This window comes from Carettochelys insculpta, chromosome 29, assembly GCF_033958435.1.
Source record: "Carettochelys insculpta isolate YL-2023 chromosome 29, ASM3395843v1, whole genome shotgun sequence".
In the NCBI taxonomy this organism is placed as follows: domain Eukaryota; kingdom Metazoa; phylum Chordata; order Testudines; family Carettochelyidae; genus Carettochelys; species Carettochelys insculpta.
The window spans coordinates 11,619,115-11,639,453 of record NC_134165.1 but is presented as its reverse complement, the minus strand read 5'-3'; the positions used below and the strand labels follow the sequence as shown (position 1 = coordinate 11,639,453).

The 20,339-nt window shown below is 51.6% G+C and overlaps 1 protein-coding gene across 3 annotated transcripts in view; it reads left to right on the top strand.

The window, feature by feature from the left end:
* COL2A1 (collagen type II alpha 1 chain) overlaps nucleotides 1–20,339 on the top strand; it is a 74,772-nt gene that overhangs the window by 10,259 nt on the left and 44,174 nt on the right. For all 3 annotated transcript variants that reach the window (XM_074980273.1, XM_074980274.1, XM_074980272.1), the window contains 10 exons: nucleotides 43–144; nucleotides 2,153–2,230; nucleotides 3,037–3,081; nucleotides 3,185–3,238; nucleotides 7,302–7,355; nucleotides 8,127–8,180; nucleotides 9,389–9,442; nucleotides 9,535–9,588; nucleotides 11,988–12,032; nucleotides 14,700–14,753. In XM_074980273.1, coding sequence (XP_074836374.1) covers nucleotides 43–144; nucleotides 2,153–2,230; nucleotides 3,037–3,081; nucleotides 3,185–3,238; nucleotides 7,302–7,355; nucleotides 8,127–8,180; nucleotides 9,389–9,442; nucleotides 9,535–9,588; nucleotides 11,988–12,032; nucleotides 14,700–14,753 — 594 coding nt within the window. The remainder of the gene's footprint in view (nucleotides 1–42; nucleotides 145–2,152; nucleotides 2,231–3,036; nucleotides 3,082–3,184; nucleotides 3,239–7,301; nucleotides 7,356–8,126; nucleotides 8,181–9,388; nucleotides 9,443–9,534; nucleotides 9,589–11,987; nucleotides 12,033–14,699; nucleotides 14,754–20,339) is intronic.

Sequence of the window (20,339 nt, the reverse complement as noted above, 5' to 3'; positions counted from 1 at the left end):
CTTCTCCTGTCTGGGGTTACCTTTCTTCTTTGTTCTGTGTAGGGTGCTCCTGGCCCTCGGGGTAGAGATGGCGAACCTGGTACCCCTGGAAACCCCGGACCCCCAGGGCCCCCGGGTCCTCCAGGGCCCCCTGGGCTTGGTGGAGTGAGTATCCCCAGGGTTTTTATTTTTTTTAAACCTTTGCATCCAGGACTGTGGCTCCGCAGACTCATTGAAAGGGCATTTTGACTATGTCCCAGTGCTGTATATAATTCAACAGGAGTCATCTATTTGATGGGACTTCTGTGTCATTTGAGAGCTCCTATGAAAATTAATTAAATCATATTTTCAATTATTCAGAACCTGAGACAAATTTTTTTAGCATCTTCCCTGCCATTATCTGTTACCTGTTTGGTAGCTACCAATCCCTCTTCTCTCCCTGGTGTTAGGAACTGTGCAGCCATGCATCAGCAAAGGCTTTCATTCCTCTAGCCACTGGCTCAGAAGGCAGTTTCACTTCTGTCCTTAGTCAGTTTCACTCTAGGGTGACCCCTTGCACTAATGCACAGCTGCAACCAGTGGGAGCAGACATTATTTGGGAATGTTTAGCGTTTCACTAATGTTCCTAGTCTGTAGCCCAAAAGCTGCAAATACCACAAGGAAATTGTTTAGTACAGGTTGATCCTCTCTAATCCAGCACATGCTCAGCCAGCAACATCCATAATCCGACATGATTTTATTTAGCTGGATGACAATTTGTCATGGGTATGCCCAAGTTTCCCAGGGTCCCATAAAGTTTGCTTCCAGCCACCAGTCCTGGCTCTCAGGGTTCTGGGCTGTTATTGCGCTGTAATTTACCCCTGAATGTCTTCTAAGAGCCCGGTAAGCAGTGGAAGTGTTGGTAATGTTGCTAGACAATGTTGACCTCCTGTGGTCAGGCAAATTCTCTCATTTGGCGCTGGTCAAGTCCCAGGGGTGCTCACCTACAGAGGTGCAACTTGTACTTCATTTCTGTTCCTGGTTAATTTTATTCTGTGGTTCTGATGTACTAGCCCAGAGGCCTGCAACCATAATAGCAAGAAGAGACTTTTTTTTAAATTCAGCAATAAGCTCAATAATTCCTATGACTATGAGGCAATCCCCAAACCATACTTTTCGTAATCCCTGGTTTAAGAACAGTGCACACACAATGATTTGTAATGTGATACATGTTTACCTGTAGGATATTTGCCTTTATCAAAAATAATCAGGTGGATTTTTTTTTTTTTTTTTTTTAGCTTTGCAATTATTGTGTCAGGAGCCCCAAAGAAATCCTTAAAAAGCTGCATGTGGCTCTGGAGCAGCAGGTTGCAGACCCCTGCCCCAGCCCAACTTTGCAGTGTTTGAGGTTGGTGTAGGGGTCGGGAGACTGGTAGATACCCAAATCCAAGGACACATTTTTGTTGGCCTTATCTTGTGTAAGAGCAACCTTATTGTTTGGGGCTAATTTAACTCAATGGCCCCTCAGTGAAAGGTGCATTTTTGATGACCCCAAATGCTTTAGATTCACTGCCCCTGCATTTTCTAATCTCCCGGTTGTTCAGATGAATGAATCACTCGTCAGATTTAAGAGAAGCCATTGGCAAGTTCCTTTAAAAAATAAAAACAAAGTAAGAATGATTTCTGGCTTTGGAGCGAGCTCTTCACTGCGTGTTAGACTCTAAAACGCAGCAGACATGACTACTGAAATGGTTTGGTCTTTTCGACTTTTTTCTTGCTCTTCACACACATTTCTGCTCTCTGAATATCACCGGATAAAGAGGCTGACCGTGAAGTTATAACCCTGAGGAAATTTAAAATGTTGGAAAATTTGCATCTTTGCTGCAAATCGAAGTCCAACAAATCTTTAAGCCGTGCGTCAGGTTTTCCAAGTATCAGATCTAAAAAGCCTCATTTTTCATTGTTTCTGAGACATTGAACCTACTGCTTATCAACAGGGAACCTCTGGGTTGTCGCTGACAGTGGCTGCTCTGTTTTTCCTAGTGGATCCAAATACATTCCCAATGTTAATACTTTACAAAACATTTTAGGAGATCAGTAGCTGAGATGGCTTTGCAGCCCCGCATCCCACGTCTTGGCTGATCAGTAAAAAGAATCCCACTCAGCTGTGTCTGTGCTCTGATCCTGTTTGCAGAACTTTGCTGCTCAGATGGCAGGGGGCTTTGACGAGAAGGCCGGTGGCGCTCAGATGGGTGTGATGCAGGGACCTATGGTAAGACAGCTCTCTGATTCCTTTTAGCCACTGGGACACTATGTGGCCTCTATGGGAGGAGGCTGATATTTAGGGTTGGAATTGGCAGGAGCTGGGGGGTTCCTTTGTGACTTGAAAACTCCGGCCATTAAAACCCACCTTGGTATTATCAAATATCATGGTGGTGAAATTCAGTACAGCAAAGATTTCACCCGAAGAGATTCTGTCCTTATCATCCCAGCTGCTACAGGCCAAAATTACCATCAAGTCATTGCGTAACCAAAGATTGACTTAGCACCAAGATGACTTAATTGCCTCGGTCTTCGCTCTGCGTGCCAGAACATCCCAAGTCACACGCCAGATAGTTTAAATAGACTCTCCCGGAGGGAAAGTTATAGGACGTTTTGTTTAGGGGCTGGTCTCTGTTGCTTTTGGACCAGGGGCTGAGGAATGCATGACAGCAGCTACTGTTCTTCAAGATCCCACAAGATTTCCAGCAGGAAATTTCTGCTCTCCAGCCTTTCTTGGCATGCAGTAAATGAAAAGCAAGGCTTAGTAAACATGGCAAAGTTCCAGGAGAAAGCGTGCTGCTTTCCCCACCCCCAGCCCCCTCCAAGTAGCTGCTAAAAGAAAACCAGTTCTTAGCAATGCCTCTGGAGAGGCCGAAAATAAAAGGAACGGTTTCAAAATACTCTCTTGCTGCGGGAGAAAGATCCTTGGTTGTTTTATGCACCATCAGCTGAAACCTCGAATCTCCATTCACTTGGGGAGTGGAGGGGGGACGTAGAGATTTCTGTAGTGACTGTGCTTTTGGTTTCCCAATGTAGGGACCTATGGGACCGCGAGGCCCTCCAGGACCATCAGGAGCTCCTGTAAGTACCTGCCCTTTTAGGAGCAAGCTCTCATGGTGGGCGAAATGAGAGCGCGACTAGATAGAGCTTGACTGAGGGAGGCTCTTTTGCTGTATTGTTGCAGGGCCCTCAAGGATTTCAAGGCAACCCTGGAGAGCCTGGGGAGCCCGGCACTGCAGTGAGTAACCCATGATTATGTTTTTGGCACACATCAACCCCTCTGTTACCCATACAAACATGCAACACCCCAGCTGCACCCACAAACACCCCAGAAACCTGCGTTTGAGCTGCCCTGAGGAAGTCCAATAGTCTGTCCACCCAGAGACGCCGATGACAGCTTCTGTGGGGGCAGATCTTAGAAGAAACCTCCCCTCCTCCGAGTCCACACTGTTAGAACACTGATAAAGGAAGCCGGGAGATTGACAGGCTGGCCTGCGATCAGAGAGGCAGGCTGAGATGTTCGAAAGGGGTCTCAGAGATTTGGACACACAGTTCCCAGTATAACTAACAGGGATGGGCAGCTGGGCCAACAGCCTGGCTGAACTCCTGGGCAAAGGGCAGGGGAGTCTGCACCCCTGGAAGCCTCAGAGCCTCAGGTGGAGGGCGTGAGGCTGAGGGCAGCCAGCCTTCAGACTGTCCGACCATGGTGCCCTCACCCCACCCCGCCCAGGCCAGCCATCAGCGCTGCCCAGGACACACAGGGATCTAGCAACGATTTAAAGGGCTTGGGGCTCTGGCAGTCACTGCTGCGGTAGCTGTGGCCACATCTGGAAGCTCCGGGGCCTTTTGTATCAACGGCCTTGGGGTAATTGCCCCTTTTCCTCCCTGGTGGAGGAAGAAACCTCATATAACCTTAAACATTGATAACCTTAAAAAACGGCAGCTACAACTATTTGGACATATTTGCACCATGAACGATGAATGAAAAATCAAGACCCTGGTATTCGGCATAATGGACGGTTCAAATAGGAGAGGCCGACCCCACAGAGAATGGATAGATGATGTAGTAGTTTGGTGCGGAGCTAGTCTACAAAAACTAAGCCACTCCGCACTGGCTAGGGAAGGATGGAAGGAAATAGTGAGAGAGGCATCAAACACCCACGGGTGCTGAGCCCACGGTTATTGATAATGATGATGGGCCTGGGAGCTGGGGATCCTGAAGGTGGCTTTGGAAACTCTCAGATCTAGGCACTAGACACAAGAGGCTGGGGATCGGTGTGATGAATAGAAAGGAAAGAGAAACAGTGGGACGGATTCTGATTCACACTGAGACGCCCTAGTCATTGTCTGGGCCACGTGGGTGCCCATTTAACTCCATCCCGCTTCAAGATTTCTTTGCACAGCTCAGGTGGTGTAAGTGCCCACGAGACTCAGGCTCGGGGGGGAGTACCCGAGGGGTGCCTGGCCTGACAAGGGTGTGCTTTGACACTGCTCCCAGAAGAGGCTGCACAGCTGGTGGCTGTGATGGCGGAGAGAGAGTTGTAAAATAACAGCGCTCTCCGTACACAGTCGATCGCTTGGCTTGGCAGGGTGGGAACAAGACAAAGGGGCTCCAAAGTGATGGTGACGGAGACATAGGGGGCAAGTATTTAGGGAGAAGGGGAGTCTGGTCACTGTAATTTACACAGATGTTGGAATTAGGTCCTTGAGCCTGTGGCTGTCTCACTCTGGTCTGCTCCATGGAAATTGGCTGCGGGGCACAATGTGCTGAAGTCACTGTAGCACCTGGGACAGACAATAAGGAGGGGTATCCTAAAACCGGGAGAGGAAAAACAATGTCCAATTTTAAGCACAGGGAAACTGGAGGATGAGGTGGCTAAGTGACCTTCCCAAGGCCACCCAGGGAGTCGGTGGCAGAGGTGAGAATAGCCACTCCTGCCTCTGGGATGGCTGAGTCTTGGGCCCGTGCCCTACGCAGGAGACTCTCCTGCCTATAATCGATGGCAACCTGCCTAGTGGAACACCACAGGGCTTAGTGTTCGTTTCGGCCCTGTGTAGCCTCTGCACTGAGGGTCTGGGTGGTGAAGCTGGAAGAGGAGGCTGAGGCCAGTTCTCCTCTAGACCTTAAAGTCGATTGTAGATATGCAGGTCCAGCGACGGCCAGGGAGATCACACCATTCCCATGAGTATAATGCTCTTGTTTCCGGTGGTTTAGACGCTCCGGAAAGAGGAGCCACAGTCCTCCTCCAATCAGCGAGAGTTTTGAGGACAAATCCACAGCTGGCTTATGCTGATGTATCGCCCTCGATGCCAACTTTGAGTTGCACCAGCTGTGGGTGGGGCTGATTTAACAGGTGGGAGGAATAGCTCAGTGGGTTAAGCAGTGGCCTGCTAAGTCCAGGATTCTGAGCTCAGTTCTTGAGAGGGCCATCTAGGGATTTAGCACAAGTACATTTAAAAGAAGGAGGGTGCTTGGCCCTGCTAAGAGGGCAGGGGACTGGACTCAGTGACCTCCCCAGGTCCGTTCCAGCTCTGTGAGATGTGTTTCTCCACATATTATTTATAACTTGCTCTGTGGGTTCACCCCAACTAGCGCACCCATGTCAGGCCAGGCACCTGCTGCGCCCGATGCTCGTTACGCCAGCCGAGCTGTTCAAAGAAGCCTTCAAGCGGGAGGGAGCTAAATGTGCACTCTCCTGGCCCAGGCAGTGAGCAGAGGTCTGAGTGTGAATCAGAATCCCATCCCAGCCCTTCTCTTTGCAGTCAGAGGCAATTAACAAGGGAGGAGGCATTAGGATGAACCTCAGGAGGAACTGCCTGATGGGGAGATGAGCGAGGCGGTGGAACCTCCTTCCGTGGGTAGGGCTGTGTCTTTGGAAGCTGGGTGAAATACAATTCCTACAAGTGGGAGCTGAGTGGGGTAGTCCAAAACTGGGATGAAGGAATAGCCACTAGGCAGCAGGTCTGAGTGGCAGCTGGGAGTTCACCGTCATGGCGTAACGAACCACATCACAGAGTCTTTAATGGGTTCGTGGTTTGTGTTGTGGTGGAGCAGCTCTGGCAGCGTGGCGCCCGGCCATAAGTTCAGTGTCGATGCACAGAAAAGAGCACTTCCTGGTGGTGCACTGACCCTGCTTTGTACAGTAGTCATGGTTCTCCTTGGGGGATCTCCCATCCAGGCCAATGCCAGTTAGCCTTTGAGAGCTGCCGGTCTCGCAGAGGGCAGTTCTACAGCTCTGTTTATTGCACAAACCCCAGGGCAGGAGAGGGAATCTCGGAAGAGCTCGGGGTTCCCTCTCAGCTGAGCGCTTGGGCAGCCACCCAGGAGAGATTCAGGTGTGATCCAGCTGATTAGCAGAGCCCAGCATGTATTTCTATGGGTGGTGTACATCTGCACATGCCTTGATGCACCTAAAAATTTATTCTGCACATGGATGGAATAAATTAGCGGGAACATTGGAGGAGCCACGCGGGCTGCTGTGGATGCCTTGCTCCTGGGCCCTGTAGCCCAGTTCAGCCAACCCTGACCCTGTTTCCTGGGTGTGATGTCACTGTGGGGCAGGGTGAGGTAAAGGTGTAGAGTGGGAGTGTCATAGAGCCCAGGCTGCTTGGGAAAGCAGCTGGACTTTTCTGTCTTCCCTGACTTTCTGGTCAATTTCTTCCCTTGCCAGTTCTTGCTGGCCATCTGAATCCAGGGATGGGCTCCCCGATCCCAGGCGTTTCTGCCATGAAGAGTGATTCTGGATTCAGCCATATGCATGCTCCCATGGAGGTTGATTTTAGCTGGGCCAGAATGAATCAGTCTTTTTTGAAAGGGTTGAGGAAATGCCCCTTAACTCTGCTCAGCCTCAGGACAGAGTATTGGGAGTCTCCAAGCAGTATTCCAAGTGCTCAGCTTACCGGGGTGGCTGCTCAGGAGAGATTCAAGTGCTGCCCAGCTGATTAGCAGAGCACCCACAGCTGGCAGCCTGAGTTTCTATTTATGGTGCACATCTGTACATGCCTGGATGCACATAACAAATTTATTCTTCCCTGAATGGAAAACAGTAGAGGGAGCCCTTACTCCAATCCACAAGCCCAGCAAAGAGGCAGGTACCAATGCAAAGACTTGTCGTTTCCATTTGACCTTGCTGCTTTCAAAGCTGGTTAGCCAAGTTACCCTGTACTCTGAGGCCCCGAGACCCCCTTGATGACTGAGATTGTGGTAATGCCAATAAAAATGGTTCTGGTGCTCTCCTACGTGTGACGGGAACTCCCTCCCTGTCTCGCCCATGGCTCACGCGTACTGTTTGTCTTTCTAGGGTCCAATGGGTCCCCGAGGGCCTCCCGGACCACCAGGAAAACCTGGCGATGATGTAAGTATTCAGTATCTGCTTGTTTATTGCCTGTCAATGTCTGCCAAGACTGACATCAAGGCATGTTGGGTAGGCAGAGCCCTGGGCCTGCAGTGAACCACAGCGAGTGGCAGATAGTCAAGGATGCCAAACGGAATGTGTCAGTGCTCAGCACACAGGGTTTTGCCCTCTGGCTCTCTCTTCACTGAGCTGTACTCCAAGGTCACTGGGAAGGCAGCTAAGGGATTTTAGGTCACATCTGGAGCATTGCATACAGTTCTGGGCCCCTCAGTCTGGAAGGGAGGTGGATACATTGGAGAGGGTCTAACAGAGGGCAACCAAAATGATTAGGGGGCTGGAGCATATGATCTGCGAGGAGAGGCTGAGGGATTTGGGTTTATTTAGTTTGCAGAAGAGAAGAACAAGGGGCAATTTGATAGCAGCTTTCAGCTTCCTGAAGGGGGGCTCTAAAGAGGATGGAGAGAGGCTGGTGACAGATGGCAGAACAAGGAGCAATAGTCTAAAGTTACAAAGGGGGAGGTGTAGGTTGGATATTAGGAAAAACTATTCCCCAGGAGGGTGGTGAAGCGCTGGAATGCGTTACTGAGAGAGGTGGTGGAATTCCATCCCTAGGGGTTTTTAAGTCCTGGCTTGGTAAAGTCCTGGCTGGGATGGCTGAGTTAGGGTTAGTCCATCTGTAGGCAGGTGGTTAGATTCGACAACCTCCTGCCATCTCTTCCAGCCCTCGGATTCTATGAGTCTAGGATTTTCTCCTCTCTCTGTGTCTCCCAGGGGGAAGCAGGGAAACCTGGCAAAGCTGGTGAACGCGGATCTCCTGGCCCTCAGGTATGGAGGCAAAGACAGATGGGTCACGGCAGCGTGACTGCATGGCAGGAAGGCCACAGTCCCCCCGCCTGGCTCATCTGAGTTATTCAACCAGGTGATGTCGGGGGAGAGGAATCCCTGAAACCCAGTGATCTTTGTTGTCAGGTTGTCCCCACCAGCCTGGGCTTGGGCCTGTGAAATTCAGACCCAGGGCTGGACTCGGATTTCAGCCCCTGCCTGTTGATGATGGGGCTCTTTGTGACAGTGGATTTCCAAACATCCCCAACGTGTGCAGCACTTCAGCGGCAGAGCTTGGGGTCAAGCTCATCTCGGTTCTCCATGGTTTAAATCGACATAGCTCCCTGAGTTACACCTGCTCAGGATCTAGCCCTGTAGACTGCCCTGATCTGGCTTTACATATCACCTATTATGTGACCCTGATCTGGCCCTGTATTTTACCCTACAGGGCCATATATATTACTTTAATATGTCCCTATATGTTACTTTATATGTCCCTATGTGTTACCTTACATGGCCCTGTATATTACTTTAATATGGCCCCATATGTTACTCTACATGGCCCTGTATATTACTTTAATATGGCCTTATATGTTACCGTAATTCACCCTATATTTTACCCTAGATGGCCCTGTGTATCATTCTAATATGACTCTACATTACTCTACATATGTTACCCGAATATGGCCCTTTCTGTTACTCTCCGTGTCTCTAAATATGTCTCTAATATAGTTCTATAGATTACCCTGCAGGGTTCTGTATAGTACTGTATATGGCTCTATATGTCACCCTACATGGCCCTATATATTGCTGTAATATGGCTCTGTATATTGTCCTACACGGCCCTTTCTGTTACTCTAATATGGCTCGGTATATTACCCCCCAGCCTGCAAATAGCCTTGCCAATTTAAGGCTGTTACTTTTTATCTTCGGATACCAACGTCCGCAGATGTGGCCGAGGCTGTCTGCGGCTCATCTGTGCAGATGGCAGATATCAATTTTGTACCCTCATAGGGCTCTAATAATCTGAGTCCATAGGTTAGTCTGATCTGGCCCCCTCACTTACCCTGCTCAACACAGCACCATCAGAACCATATATAAGTCCTGTTCCTGGAGCTAGTCTGAGGGTGCTTGGGTAACTTGACCCCTGTTTGCTCACATCTGTGCTCCCTCCCTGACCTTTGGACTGACCCTGGTTTCTTTTGTTTTAGGGTGCTCGTGGTTTCCCAGGAACCCCGGGGCTCCCAGGAGTCAAAGGGCACCGAGTAAGCAGCTGGGTTATGACTTGCACAGCTTTGAGCATCCCCTTTGCTCCAGCTCGTTGGGAGCGTAATGGTGACTTTGCTTCTCTCCCTAGGGCTACCCTGGGTTAGATGGAGCCAAAGGAGAGGCGGGAGCTCCAGGTGCTAAGGTGAGGAGTTTAACTGGACTCCAGCCTGAAATGAAACCGTTCTTTGGGAAGCGATTAGCTTTGCTGTTTATTCCATGCATTGCGATAGTGACCAGAGGGGGACCATCAAGACCAGAGCTTCCCTGCGCTAGGCGCTGTACATATTAAAACATAGTGAAAGGTAGTACCTGCCTGAGGAACTCCCAGCCTGAATAGAAGGCGAGCCAGTGGGATAAAGGAACTTAACCAAGGTCATGCAGCAAAGAAGTAGCAGAGCCTGGATTTGAGCACAGGTGAGCTGAGTAACTCAGCTCAACCAGCAAGTGTGCCGGGCATTCATCCCGACGGCCATTTCAGGCAAACACCTCAGTAAGGCAGCGTGGAAACCTAGATCGATAACGAAAGGCAGACTCCACCAGATGAGAGAGGTAGAATCAGTTTGTTGCCTAGATACGGATCTCGAGACTGGACTGGTAGGTGAGTATGTCTTTAACTCAAGAGCAGAGGCCTTTCTGAAAGGTGTGCGGTAGGCAGACACGAGCAGTTGCTGTCAGCACAGGGGTGGGTGAGTGAAATGCCTCTGAGCTCCAGGAGGTCAGAAGGGATAATGCTAATGGCCCCTTCTGGCTTTAAACGCTACAAAGCTTTGACTCAGCGTAGGAGGGTAGATACGGCTAGATCAGGGCTGGGCAGAAATTTTGAATGGGGGCCACTCCAAGATTTCGTTAAGTGGTCCGGGACTGCACTTTTCTGTGGAAGGAATGCGGGGGCTGGGTGGGAGGCTGGTGCAGAAGGGAGCTTGGGGTAGGGGCTGGGGTGCAGGAGTAGCTGTGGGGTCTGGGAGGTAGCTTGGAGGAGGGGGTTGTGGCCTGGGTGCAGGGTCCAGGTGGGGGTGTGGCTGCAGGAGAGGACTGTGGCCTGGGGAAGGGTGTAGGAGTGGGTGTGGGGTCTGGGAAGGAGTTGTGACCTGGGGTGGCGGGTGCAGAGGGTTTGGGGGGTGACCTGGGGCAAGGGGATGGGGTGCCAGAGGCAGGCCCTGGCCAGGAGGAACTTACCTAGATGGCTCCCGGCCAGCAGCTCTGCAGGACCCTCAGACCGACTCCCTGCCCGCCGCAGCCCCAGGGCTCAAAGTGGCCGGCCGCTGGGACATGCGCTGAGCGCCCCAGGCTGGGGAGACTTCACATGCTGCCCCCACCCCCAGCCCAACCCTTGCAGCTCCCATGGGCTGGTTCCAAGCTGTGAGGATAGTGCAAGAGGCCGGGGCCAGGGTGCAAAGCGTCTGGGCTTTGAGCAGCCTGCAGCAGGCACGGTGCCAGCCTGAGGGATCCAGTGGGCTGCCGGCGGGATCTGGCCTGGCGGGCCATATTTCATCTGCCCCGGCGGGCCATATTTCATCTGCCCCTGAGATAGACAGATATGGATCTTGATATTAGAGAAACTTTTAGGTTAGCTAGCTGGGTGCGTGCTAGCTAGCGAGAGCGCTTGGGATGGATGGGTGGATAAATACCATGGGGTTAGATCGATAGATAGATAGATTGGGGATGGGTGGGTGGATAGATAAAATGCTGTGTGGATGGATGGATGGTTGTGAGGCTGGGTAGACAGATCAATTGATCAATCTACCAGTCTAAGGCCTTTGAGCTGATAAATGTGTCAGTACTAGAGACCAGCTCCCTTCAACCCTAACATATGGTGCTGGGAAGATGCCAAAGGCAGGGCCAATAAGGGAACCATGGTGACGTGCTACCTGGTGGTGCTCTTTGTCCAGGCCTCCCGCCCAGCCGTCCGCTGTCCACCCTGCAGGACAGCCGTCTCCCCAGGCCTGCACCCTGGTGCCACTTTCCTACTGAGCATCTCTCCTAGCCGCCTCAGCCTCTGGGGGGTTGAATGTTGCATCCGTGTTTCCCTCCCCACAGTAGTTCCCATTCATAGATCTCCTGGTTGTGCCATACCCCAGTGGCAGCATCTAATCCATCTCTTCCCCTGTAGAAGCCCCTCATCCAGTTCCTTGCCCCTTCCCATCCCCTTCAGCAGGGCCCCTGTGAACATCCCGGCCCCCTGCCAGAATCACCCACCGCCAGTCCCGCTTGGTGTGCAAATCCAGCCTGTTCACAGCTGTGAACACTCATGAGGCCCCTGGGGGTCATTTCATGGGGATTTCTTCAGCCTGCGTGACTGACCTGTGGGAGATTTTTAAGTCCCGGCTTGACAAGGCCCTGGCTGGGATGACTTAGTGGGGGTTGATCCTGCTTGGAGCAGGGGGCTGGACTAGACGACCTCCTGAGGTCCCTTCCAGCCCTAGGAGTATATGATTGTGTGATCCTATCCTTGCGGGTGTTCTAGACCTGCCTCTGCCCCTTTATAGGAGTAGGCGCCAAAGACAGGATGGGCCTTAACTCTCTTTGTCTCTTATGCTCTAGGGTGAATCTGGATCACCGGGTGAGAATGGTTCTCCGGGTCCTATGGTGAGTTATTTATTGTTATTTATACTATAGCAATGCCTGGTGGGGGTGGGGGGGAGAGAAGTGTGCTGGGTGCTGTACAATCCTCAGCTGAGCTCACAGCCTGGTTGTGCTGGGTGCTGTACAATCCTCAGCTGAGCTCACAGCCTGGTTGTGCTGGGTGCTGTACAAACCTCAGCTGAGCTCACAGCCTGGTTGTGCTGGGTGCTGTACAAACCTCAGCTGAGCTCACAGCCTGGTTGTGCTGGGTGCTGTACAAACCTCAGCTGAGCTCACACCCTGGTTGTGCTGGGTGCTGTACAATCCTCAGCTGAGCTCACAGCCTGGCTGTGCTGGGTGCTGTACAAACCTCAGCTGAGCTCACAGCCTGGTTGTGCTGGGTGCTGTACAAACCTCAGCTGAGCTCACACCCTGGTTGTGCTGGGTGCTGTACAATCCTCAGCTGAGCTCACAGCCTGGCTGTGCTGGGTGCTGTACAAACCTCAGCTGAGCTCACAGCCTGGTTGTGCTGGGTGCTGTACAAACCTCAGCTGAGCTCACAGCCTGGCTGTGCTGGGTGCTGTACAAACCTCAGCTGAGCTCACAGCCTGGCTGTGCTGGGTGCTGTACAAACCTCAGCTGAGCTCACAGCCTGGTTGTGCTGGGTTCTGTACAATCCTCAGCTGAGCTCACAGCCTGGTTGTGCTGGGTGCTGTACAAACCTCAGCTGAGCTCACAGCCTGGTTGTGCTGGGTGCTGTACAAACCTCAGCTGAGCTCACACCCTGGTTGTGCTGGGTGCTGTACAATCCTCAGCTGAGCTCACAGCCTGGTTGTGCTAGGTGCTGTACAAACCTCAGTCAAGAGCAGGGCCCTCCTGTGCTGGTTGCTATCCCAAAAAACATGTATTCTAAACAGGCCAGACAGACGAAGGGATGGTAGGGCAGTGACTTCTCCAGGATTTATCATCCACATATATATGGTGTTGCTGTTTACGGTCATTCTGCTCCATTGGAGGTGAAAACTCATGGGGATAAGTGCAAAGTAATGGGCAAGCCCAACTGTACATATGAAAAGAGACCTCTGAGAATATCCGCTCCGGGGAGAGCAGCCCTCAAAAGAAGCTCGCCATGTGAAGAACCCCTGGGAAAGGGAGAGATAATAGGACAGAAGATGTTATAATGCCGCTGCAGGACAAAATACAGGGCCAGGGACCACGGGTCTGAGCAGTATGGCCATTCTTATGTTCTTGCCTTATTATTATTTATCACCTCGTGGGCTCAGCTGAGATCAGGGCCCCACTCAGGCAGGTGCTGTATAACCACAGAGTTGGGTAGTCCATGCCCGAACAGAGAGCCTTGGCCTACATTTTTAAAAGGATTTAGCTGTTGTTGCACTGAGCATCCCAACCCCTAACTGATTTAGAAGCCTCAGTCTCATTTTTAAAGGAATTTAGCACTTAGGGGAAAAAATCTGGGCTTTACAGTCTAAAGAGACAAGAGGGGAAACTGAGGCACAGAACAGGGTAGTGACTTGCTCCCCTCTCCCCCATGGAGGCCCGGGAATAGAACCCAGAGGTCCCGATTCACTGTGCAGAGGTCTAGCCGGGGGATCCGCCTGCCTCTGTTAACGTTTGTGTAGATATTTGTAACGATCCTGTGCTCGGAAGGGCAAAGGGGCAGCCACTGGACCTCTGCAGCCCTGCCCGATGCCAGTGTCATAGAAAACCAGCCCTAAACGAGCCCTCGCTGTCAGGGGAAGCTTTTGCACTCCCCTAAATGTGCAGAACATCTGACATCTCAGCCTAGCGGAAGGTGCAGGATACCAGGCAGGGCCCCAGCACAAAGGGAGGGTTTCTGGGTTTGATTTTCGCTGGGGCCAGGGCTCCTTTATGCTGCTGTATATAGTCCCCAGAGGTACGTCTACACTGCATGCTAAGCCTGGGTCCGTCGGACCCGGTCTTGTGGACTTGGCGTGTCCAAGCCTCTGCGTGAATGTCCACACTGCATTGTCAAACAGGGATTAGATTATCTGGACCCAGATCTTCCAGCTGTGCTAAGGGGCCACCAGGTCCTCCAGTGGGGTGGGGCAAAGGAGACCATTGCCATGCGCTACTTTGAATTGGTGCCCCTGCGTGTGGCTGTGAGGGAGTGAGGGACGGGGGCACAGTGCCATGGGCCAGGTGGCGCTGAGGGCTGAATGCCCAAGGCCCCGCCCCTTCTGCCATTGGTCCCACCCCTTCCTGTGCGTGGAGCCAGACCTCACTCCTACTTTGACACGGGGCCTGCTGCACATCCCCATGTAGATCAATGTAGAGCTAATGTAAAGGCTCTTCTCCCAGCCCCATAGAATAGAGGTTGAAGAGGGGATGTGGCTGGAGGACCCTTCATTACTAGGTTTCCAGGCCAGTAGGAGGCAATGGGAGGCAGAGAGAAAACTAGAGCAACCCCAGGGCTGCTTTAATTTATATCAGTGGTCCAGCTCCAGAATACAGGGAGTGTGAAGGGTGCGTTAAGCCGCAGGAGAAGCAGAACCAAGGATCAGGCTTAGCTGGATTTCTTTGCTGTGCCCACATAGTTCATTCTGCTGTAACTAAAAAGGTGCTGTGCCGCAGACCTTGAGAGCACAAGGAGGTGTGTGCAGAGAGGACTGTAATAAGATAAGCCTCATCGTTTTCATTGCTGTTTTACAGGGGCCTCGTGGTCTCCCAGGTGAAAGAGGACGTCCCGGCCCATCCGGTGCTGCTGTGAGTGTTGAAGTTTCCTTCCATACTCTTTCCCATCCCTGCAATCACGTGCTATGCAATAGGTGTAAGAAAAACGGGGCAATGTAATAACAAAAGACCTTCGTTATAATACCCTGCAGCTCCTCCCATACAGCAAAACATCCTCTGTTCCCTCTGAGGGATGGGGCCTATTCCCTGAGTTGCACAATACCTCTCCTACGGGGAGAGCTGGTCAGGAAGGGTGTGTCTCCACCTGCACTCCTCTTTCAAAAGAAGAATGCAAATGAGGGGAAACGGAAATGCAAATGAGGTGCTGATTTACATATCCTGTGCTTCATTTGCATAATCTCTTTCCAGAAGAGATTCAATAGGAAAAAGCAGTGTAGACGGGGATCTTTCAAAAATAAACCCCGTCTTTGAAAGAGCCCTTCTTCCTATTTTGTTTCAGGAAGAAGGGTTCTTTTTAAGTTGGGGTTTATTTTTGAAAGATCCTCACCTACACTTTTCCTCCTTTTTCCTTTGGAAAGAATCTCTTCCGAAACGAGATGATGCAAATGAAGCATGATATGTAAATCAGTGCTTCATTTGCATTTTCAATTTCCCTCATTTGCATTTCTGTTTTGAAAGAGGAATGCAAGTGTAGACACAGCCAAAATGATCCTTTTTCCCTATGAGAAGTTTTAAAACAATATTTTTTTTTCCTTTTCCTCAAAACAATACCAGGTTTTGCTCAAAAAGCCCTGAAACCCAAATGTTTTGGTTTAAAAATGTTCAGCTTGGGGGAGGGTCAACAAAAATGTGGAAGAAAATGCAGATTTTTAGGCGAAATGGCATCAAAATGCATTTCCCGTTGGAGAAGAACAAATTCCAGTGGAAAAACTACAATCAGCACTCAGTAAAGACCACCTCTGATGCCCTGCATGAGTGAGAAACTCTTCCGTGCTTCAGACAAGAGAAGAATCCCAGCAAATCCCAAGTCAGAAATAATCAAATATAATCGCCTCCAAAATGACTCTGTAACCCCCTGTTTGCGGTACCTGGGGCAGATTGCCAAGCGGCTCAGATCCCGCTTAGGGGGCCTTCTGAGCAGATAGTTCTTCAAATGGCCCAAGTAAGTTGGGTGCACGTTAGTTGCTCAACTCTCTTGAAAATTTAATCTGACTTTATTCCTCCAACCACCCAACCTGCTCAGGCAGGAGACAGCGAGGGCCTTGTGCCTGGATGGTGGCTTTTCACACTGGGTGGGTGGGTAAGACCCTTCACTGGGGCATGCCAATAAATCAGCGGCTGTGCACGAGGGAGGGATTCCTGATCGGCTGCGTAACAATCCGTCAGATTCCCAAGGCAAAGCGGTCACTTGTTGGAATGTGAGCAAGATGGCTGTGCAAGTTTGCAGGTAACAGGAGACGGGGTTAAGGATAGGGCTGGCTGACCTGATCTCTGCTCTCAGGCAATTCCCTGGTGAATTTCCACCCCCTCGTGGCAGCCGGGGGCTCTGCAGCTATTACGGACCAGCCGGTTACACAGAGGGCACCCTGTTCTGTAGACTAGTGATGAATGTGGTCTCTGTGCTGTGTTGTGTCCCATGTGTCTTGCTGCCTTGCTGGGCCCTGCGTACCCCACTCGCTTTGTTTGCTGGGCTGGCGCTAAGTTCAGGCGTTCCTGGGGAGGCGTGTGCTGCGTGACAGCTTGAGTTACGGCGGGGGCAACGGGTCCTGCCGCATCCGCCTTCCTGCCCCACCGTGACCGGGCCTCGGCTGCGGGAGTCGGCGCGGGGCCCTGTGTAACCCACACACACAGCGTTGTGGGTCGTTGTCCCATGGAGTGGCACTTAGCCGACTTACACAAAGAAAGCCTGTGTCTCCCCACAACCCTCCTCCACTGTGGCTCCCTTGCAGGGGGTCGGGCGCTGCTAATGAGCTTTCACAATGCTTCATCTCCTGGCTGTGCAGCGCTGCTGCATGACGCAACTTACCCTGGTGTCTCCCTGGGCAGCTGACCCAGGACCTCTGCGTGCAGGCTGCAGGGGTGTGGTGTGCTCATGCTGTTTTGTGGCATGTGGAGCGGATGCCATGAGGTTGAAACTCAGCCCTGGGCAGAGGGCCTAGGGCTGGGGTGGGACAGCTCAGTGGTTTGAGCATTGGCCTGCTAAACCTGGGGTGGTGAGCTCCATCCTTGAGGAAGCCGTTTAGGGATCTGGGCAAATAGATGCCAGGGTGGTGCTTGGTCGTGCCAAGAGGGCAGGGGACTGGACGTGGTGACCTTCCAGGCCTAGGAGATGTGTATCTCCAATTATATTTAATGCCCAGTGAAATTGTGCAGCCTTCTGCGCTGAGGGGCTCTCGTCCAAGCCCATTGCTTGTGTGAGAGACCCTAACGCTCAGATCACAGGCGCCGTCTCCACCGCTGTTGTAGTGAAGCAGCTTGCAAGAGTGCTGGAGGGAGTGTTTTCCTCGAGGGAGGCGATCTCACCTCCGGGGGGAGAATTCTTCTGTCGGCCTAGCAGAGTCTACCCTGGGGGTAGGTCGGGCGGCACGCAGGGGTGGGAATGAGTTCACACAGCCTAGCAAGGGGGCGTTGCGCTTTCAGCATGATACGAAGAGTGAAGGTCATTCAGCAGGCTGCAAAGTGGCCCGTGCGGGGAGGGGGAAGCAGGCAGGGGAAGGGCAGGGACAGGAAAACAGCTTTGGAAAAACTCTGTGTTTAGGAAATGTGTAAGGGACAGGGACTCTGTGCCATATTTTTCAAAAGTGGGTACACGAACTACAGGTGCTCTGTGCAGTGTGTAGTGTAACCGGAGGTGATGGGAGAGCTTAACAAAGTGATAGCTACAGGCGCTCAGTGCTGTCGTTCCCAATGTGATAGCTACGGGTGTTTGGTGCTAAGCATCACACAGCGGCAGGTACAGGCGTTCTGGCCACCACTTGGCAAACATGCAGATACAGGTGCTTTCTGCGTGGCGTGGCAGAGCCGTAGCCATACACAATTGGTGCCTTGCAAAGCAGAACTCTGGCTTCAGGTGCACAGTGCAATACCGCGGAGGCCCGCCATGCCTGGGGACGTTTCCAGCCTCTTCCTAAAAGTCCCCAGGGCTTCCAGCTGGGGGCTGGTAACAGAGTCTCTGTCACATAAAATCCCCCTCCCCAATTTGCGGCGCACACGAAAGGCCCCTATAATGGTGGTGAAGTTTGGCTTGAGATTTTAGCCCCAACCGCTGCTCCTGCCAGGGAACGTATGTCGGTGGGTGAACATGGTGGATCCCTGGGACCCTGTTGCATTCAGGCTTAAGCCGACAGCCAGTGACCCAGGGGTCTGGAGGAAACATTCAGATGCTCAAAGGTCTTTAAGTGCCAATCACTCATTGATTTAATTCCCCTGATGGCCCCAGCTTGGTGGGGGGATTGGTACCTATATAACATAGAGGATTAGCCACCTCCTGGAGGACCACTTGCATCTCCAAAGCAGCTGTTGTTGGCATCTGTTAGAGGCGGGATCCCGGGTTAGCCAGGTCCCTGCTCTGATCCAGGCTAGCATTTCCTAAACAGCTGAGGAACAGGCACAGGCTGGTTGGCTCTTGGCTCTTCCCTGCCTTAGAGACACCAAAGTCTGTAACAGAAACCGTCCAAGCAACACCAGCCCAGGCTGGCAGAGATTTCAGCATCAGTCTGAACTGAGATTTTGATACTCAGGACTCAACCCACACACAGCGTCAGCCTTCGCTGTGTTGCTGACTCTGGCAATTTCATCGTGATATTTGGTGTTTTCTTAGAGCCCCAGATCCCGGAGTCATGGGAATAGGGGAGACGCTCAGCTGTCATTTAAAGCCCCAGATCCCAGAGTCATGGGACTAGGGGAGGCTTTCCTTTTAAAAAGCAGCAAGATTCTCGGCAGCCTGGTTGCAGAGTAGAGTTTAACAGCATGAACTCAGTGCAAGATACACTAGCAGACAAAGAGCCAGAATTCATCATTTTTAAGCTAATCTCATCTTTTCGAGGCCTGACTCATGACAATTAGATGTTTGGGGCCTGCAATTCTAGATCCTTAGTGTGGTAGGTTTGCTATACCTACAGATCCACAGAGCCAGACCAGGGCCCACACCTTCAGTCCAGTCCCCAGCATTCAGCTAACGTGGGGATGTTTTTCCACAATAAAGGGCTTAGTCCATCCTGGGGCTCCTCTTGTTTCCCCTGGGTGTTCGCGCTGAGGCCTAGCAAAGCAGATCTAAGTCTGAAGAAACATTTCCTGGCATAGCAGTCCTGGCTTTCATCTCATTTCCGCCGTATGCCCCCTCTCCTCTGGGTAATGAATTCCTCACTGCAAGCCTTCGCGGACACTTTTCCAGCTGGCTGTTGGTGCACAGCACAGCTGCTCCGCAGAGACATCAAAGGCCTGATTCTGCTCCCATGCACACTGGTGTCAAGCCTCTGCAGCAGGGCACTTCCTCTGAGTTCAGCATGGCTCCTTCCCCTAGTGTCCATTCAGGGCCTAAAATACCCCACAGACTCTGCTAAGGGGAGCCATGGCAGGGCGTGAGTGGAATCTGTCTATATGCTCCGGCACCGGTTAATTTACCGATCCCCTGGCGTGTGTCTGGATCTTTTCTGGCTTGCTAAAATCCCTGGATCTTTCTCAGCCCCTGAGTAGTGCAGCAAGGAACAGAGGCTGCTCAGCTACTTACTCGCTGTGGAGTAGCAGCTTGTGGCGGGGATGCACAGTTAAGCCTTGTTGGATGTAGACGGGCCAAATTCTGAAAATGAGGAGCAATTCTACAGGTGTCAGGGGAGTGATTCCAGCATGCAAACAGCAAAATCAGGCCCTTGCAACTCCAAATTCTCAGCAGGTGTAAATTGGCGCATCTCTAGTTCCTTCTGTGGTGTGACAGCTGATTTACACCAGCTGGGCAGTAGTCCAGGGACTGACATCACCCCCCCCCCCCCCCCCCCCGACTTCTACACCATAGTTAGAATACATGGGTAAAGGAAGCCATACTGTGCTGGTGGGCATGCCTGCACAGCGCCCCCTAGGGGCCACACCCTGGTGTGCCAGCCCACGTAATACCCAGGCTGTGGATACCATTCCTCTTTTGAAACTGGCATGCCAATGAAGGAAATCAAAAATGCAAATGAGGTGCAAATTTACATAGCTGGCGTCTCGTTTGCATATTCTGCGTTCAAAACAGCTTCTTTCGAAAGAAGAAAAGCAATGTAGCCGTGGCGCTTTCGAAAGTCAACCCCGTCTTCGAAAGGCCCCCTTCTGCCCATAAAAAAAGGGGAGGAGGGTTCTTTCAAAGATGGGGTTTACTTTCGAAAGAGCCTCGCCTACGCTGCTTTTCTTCGAAAGAAGAATATGCAAATAAGACGCCAGATATGTAAATCCGCACCTCATTTGCATTTTTGATTTCCTTCGTTTGCACGCCTCTTTTGAAAGACATAGACATAGCCCTAGAGAATTGTATCTGCTGCATGAATGCAACAGCCCCCAATGGCTTGCAAAAATCCCTGCTCCTTTTGCTATCTGCCCCCAGGGCTTTAATTGGACAGGAGTCAAAATCAGCTCCCCCGCCTTCTTTTAAAATAGAAGGGGGCAGATTCAGGCCTGCTCCATTTA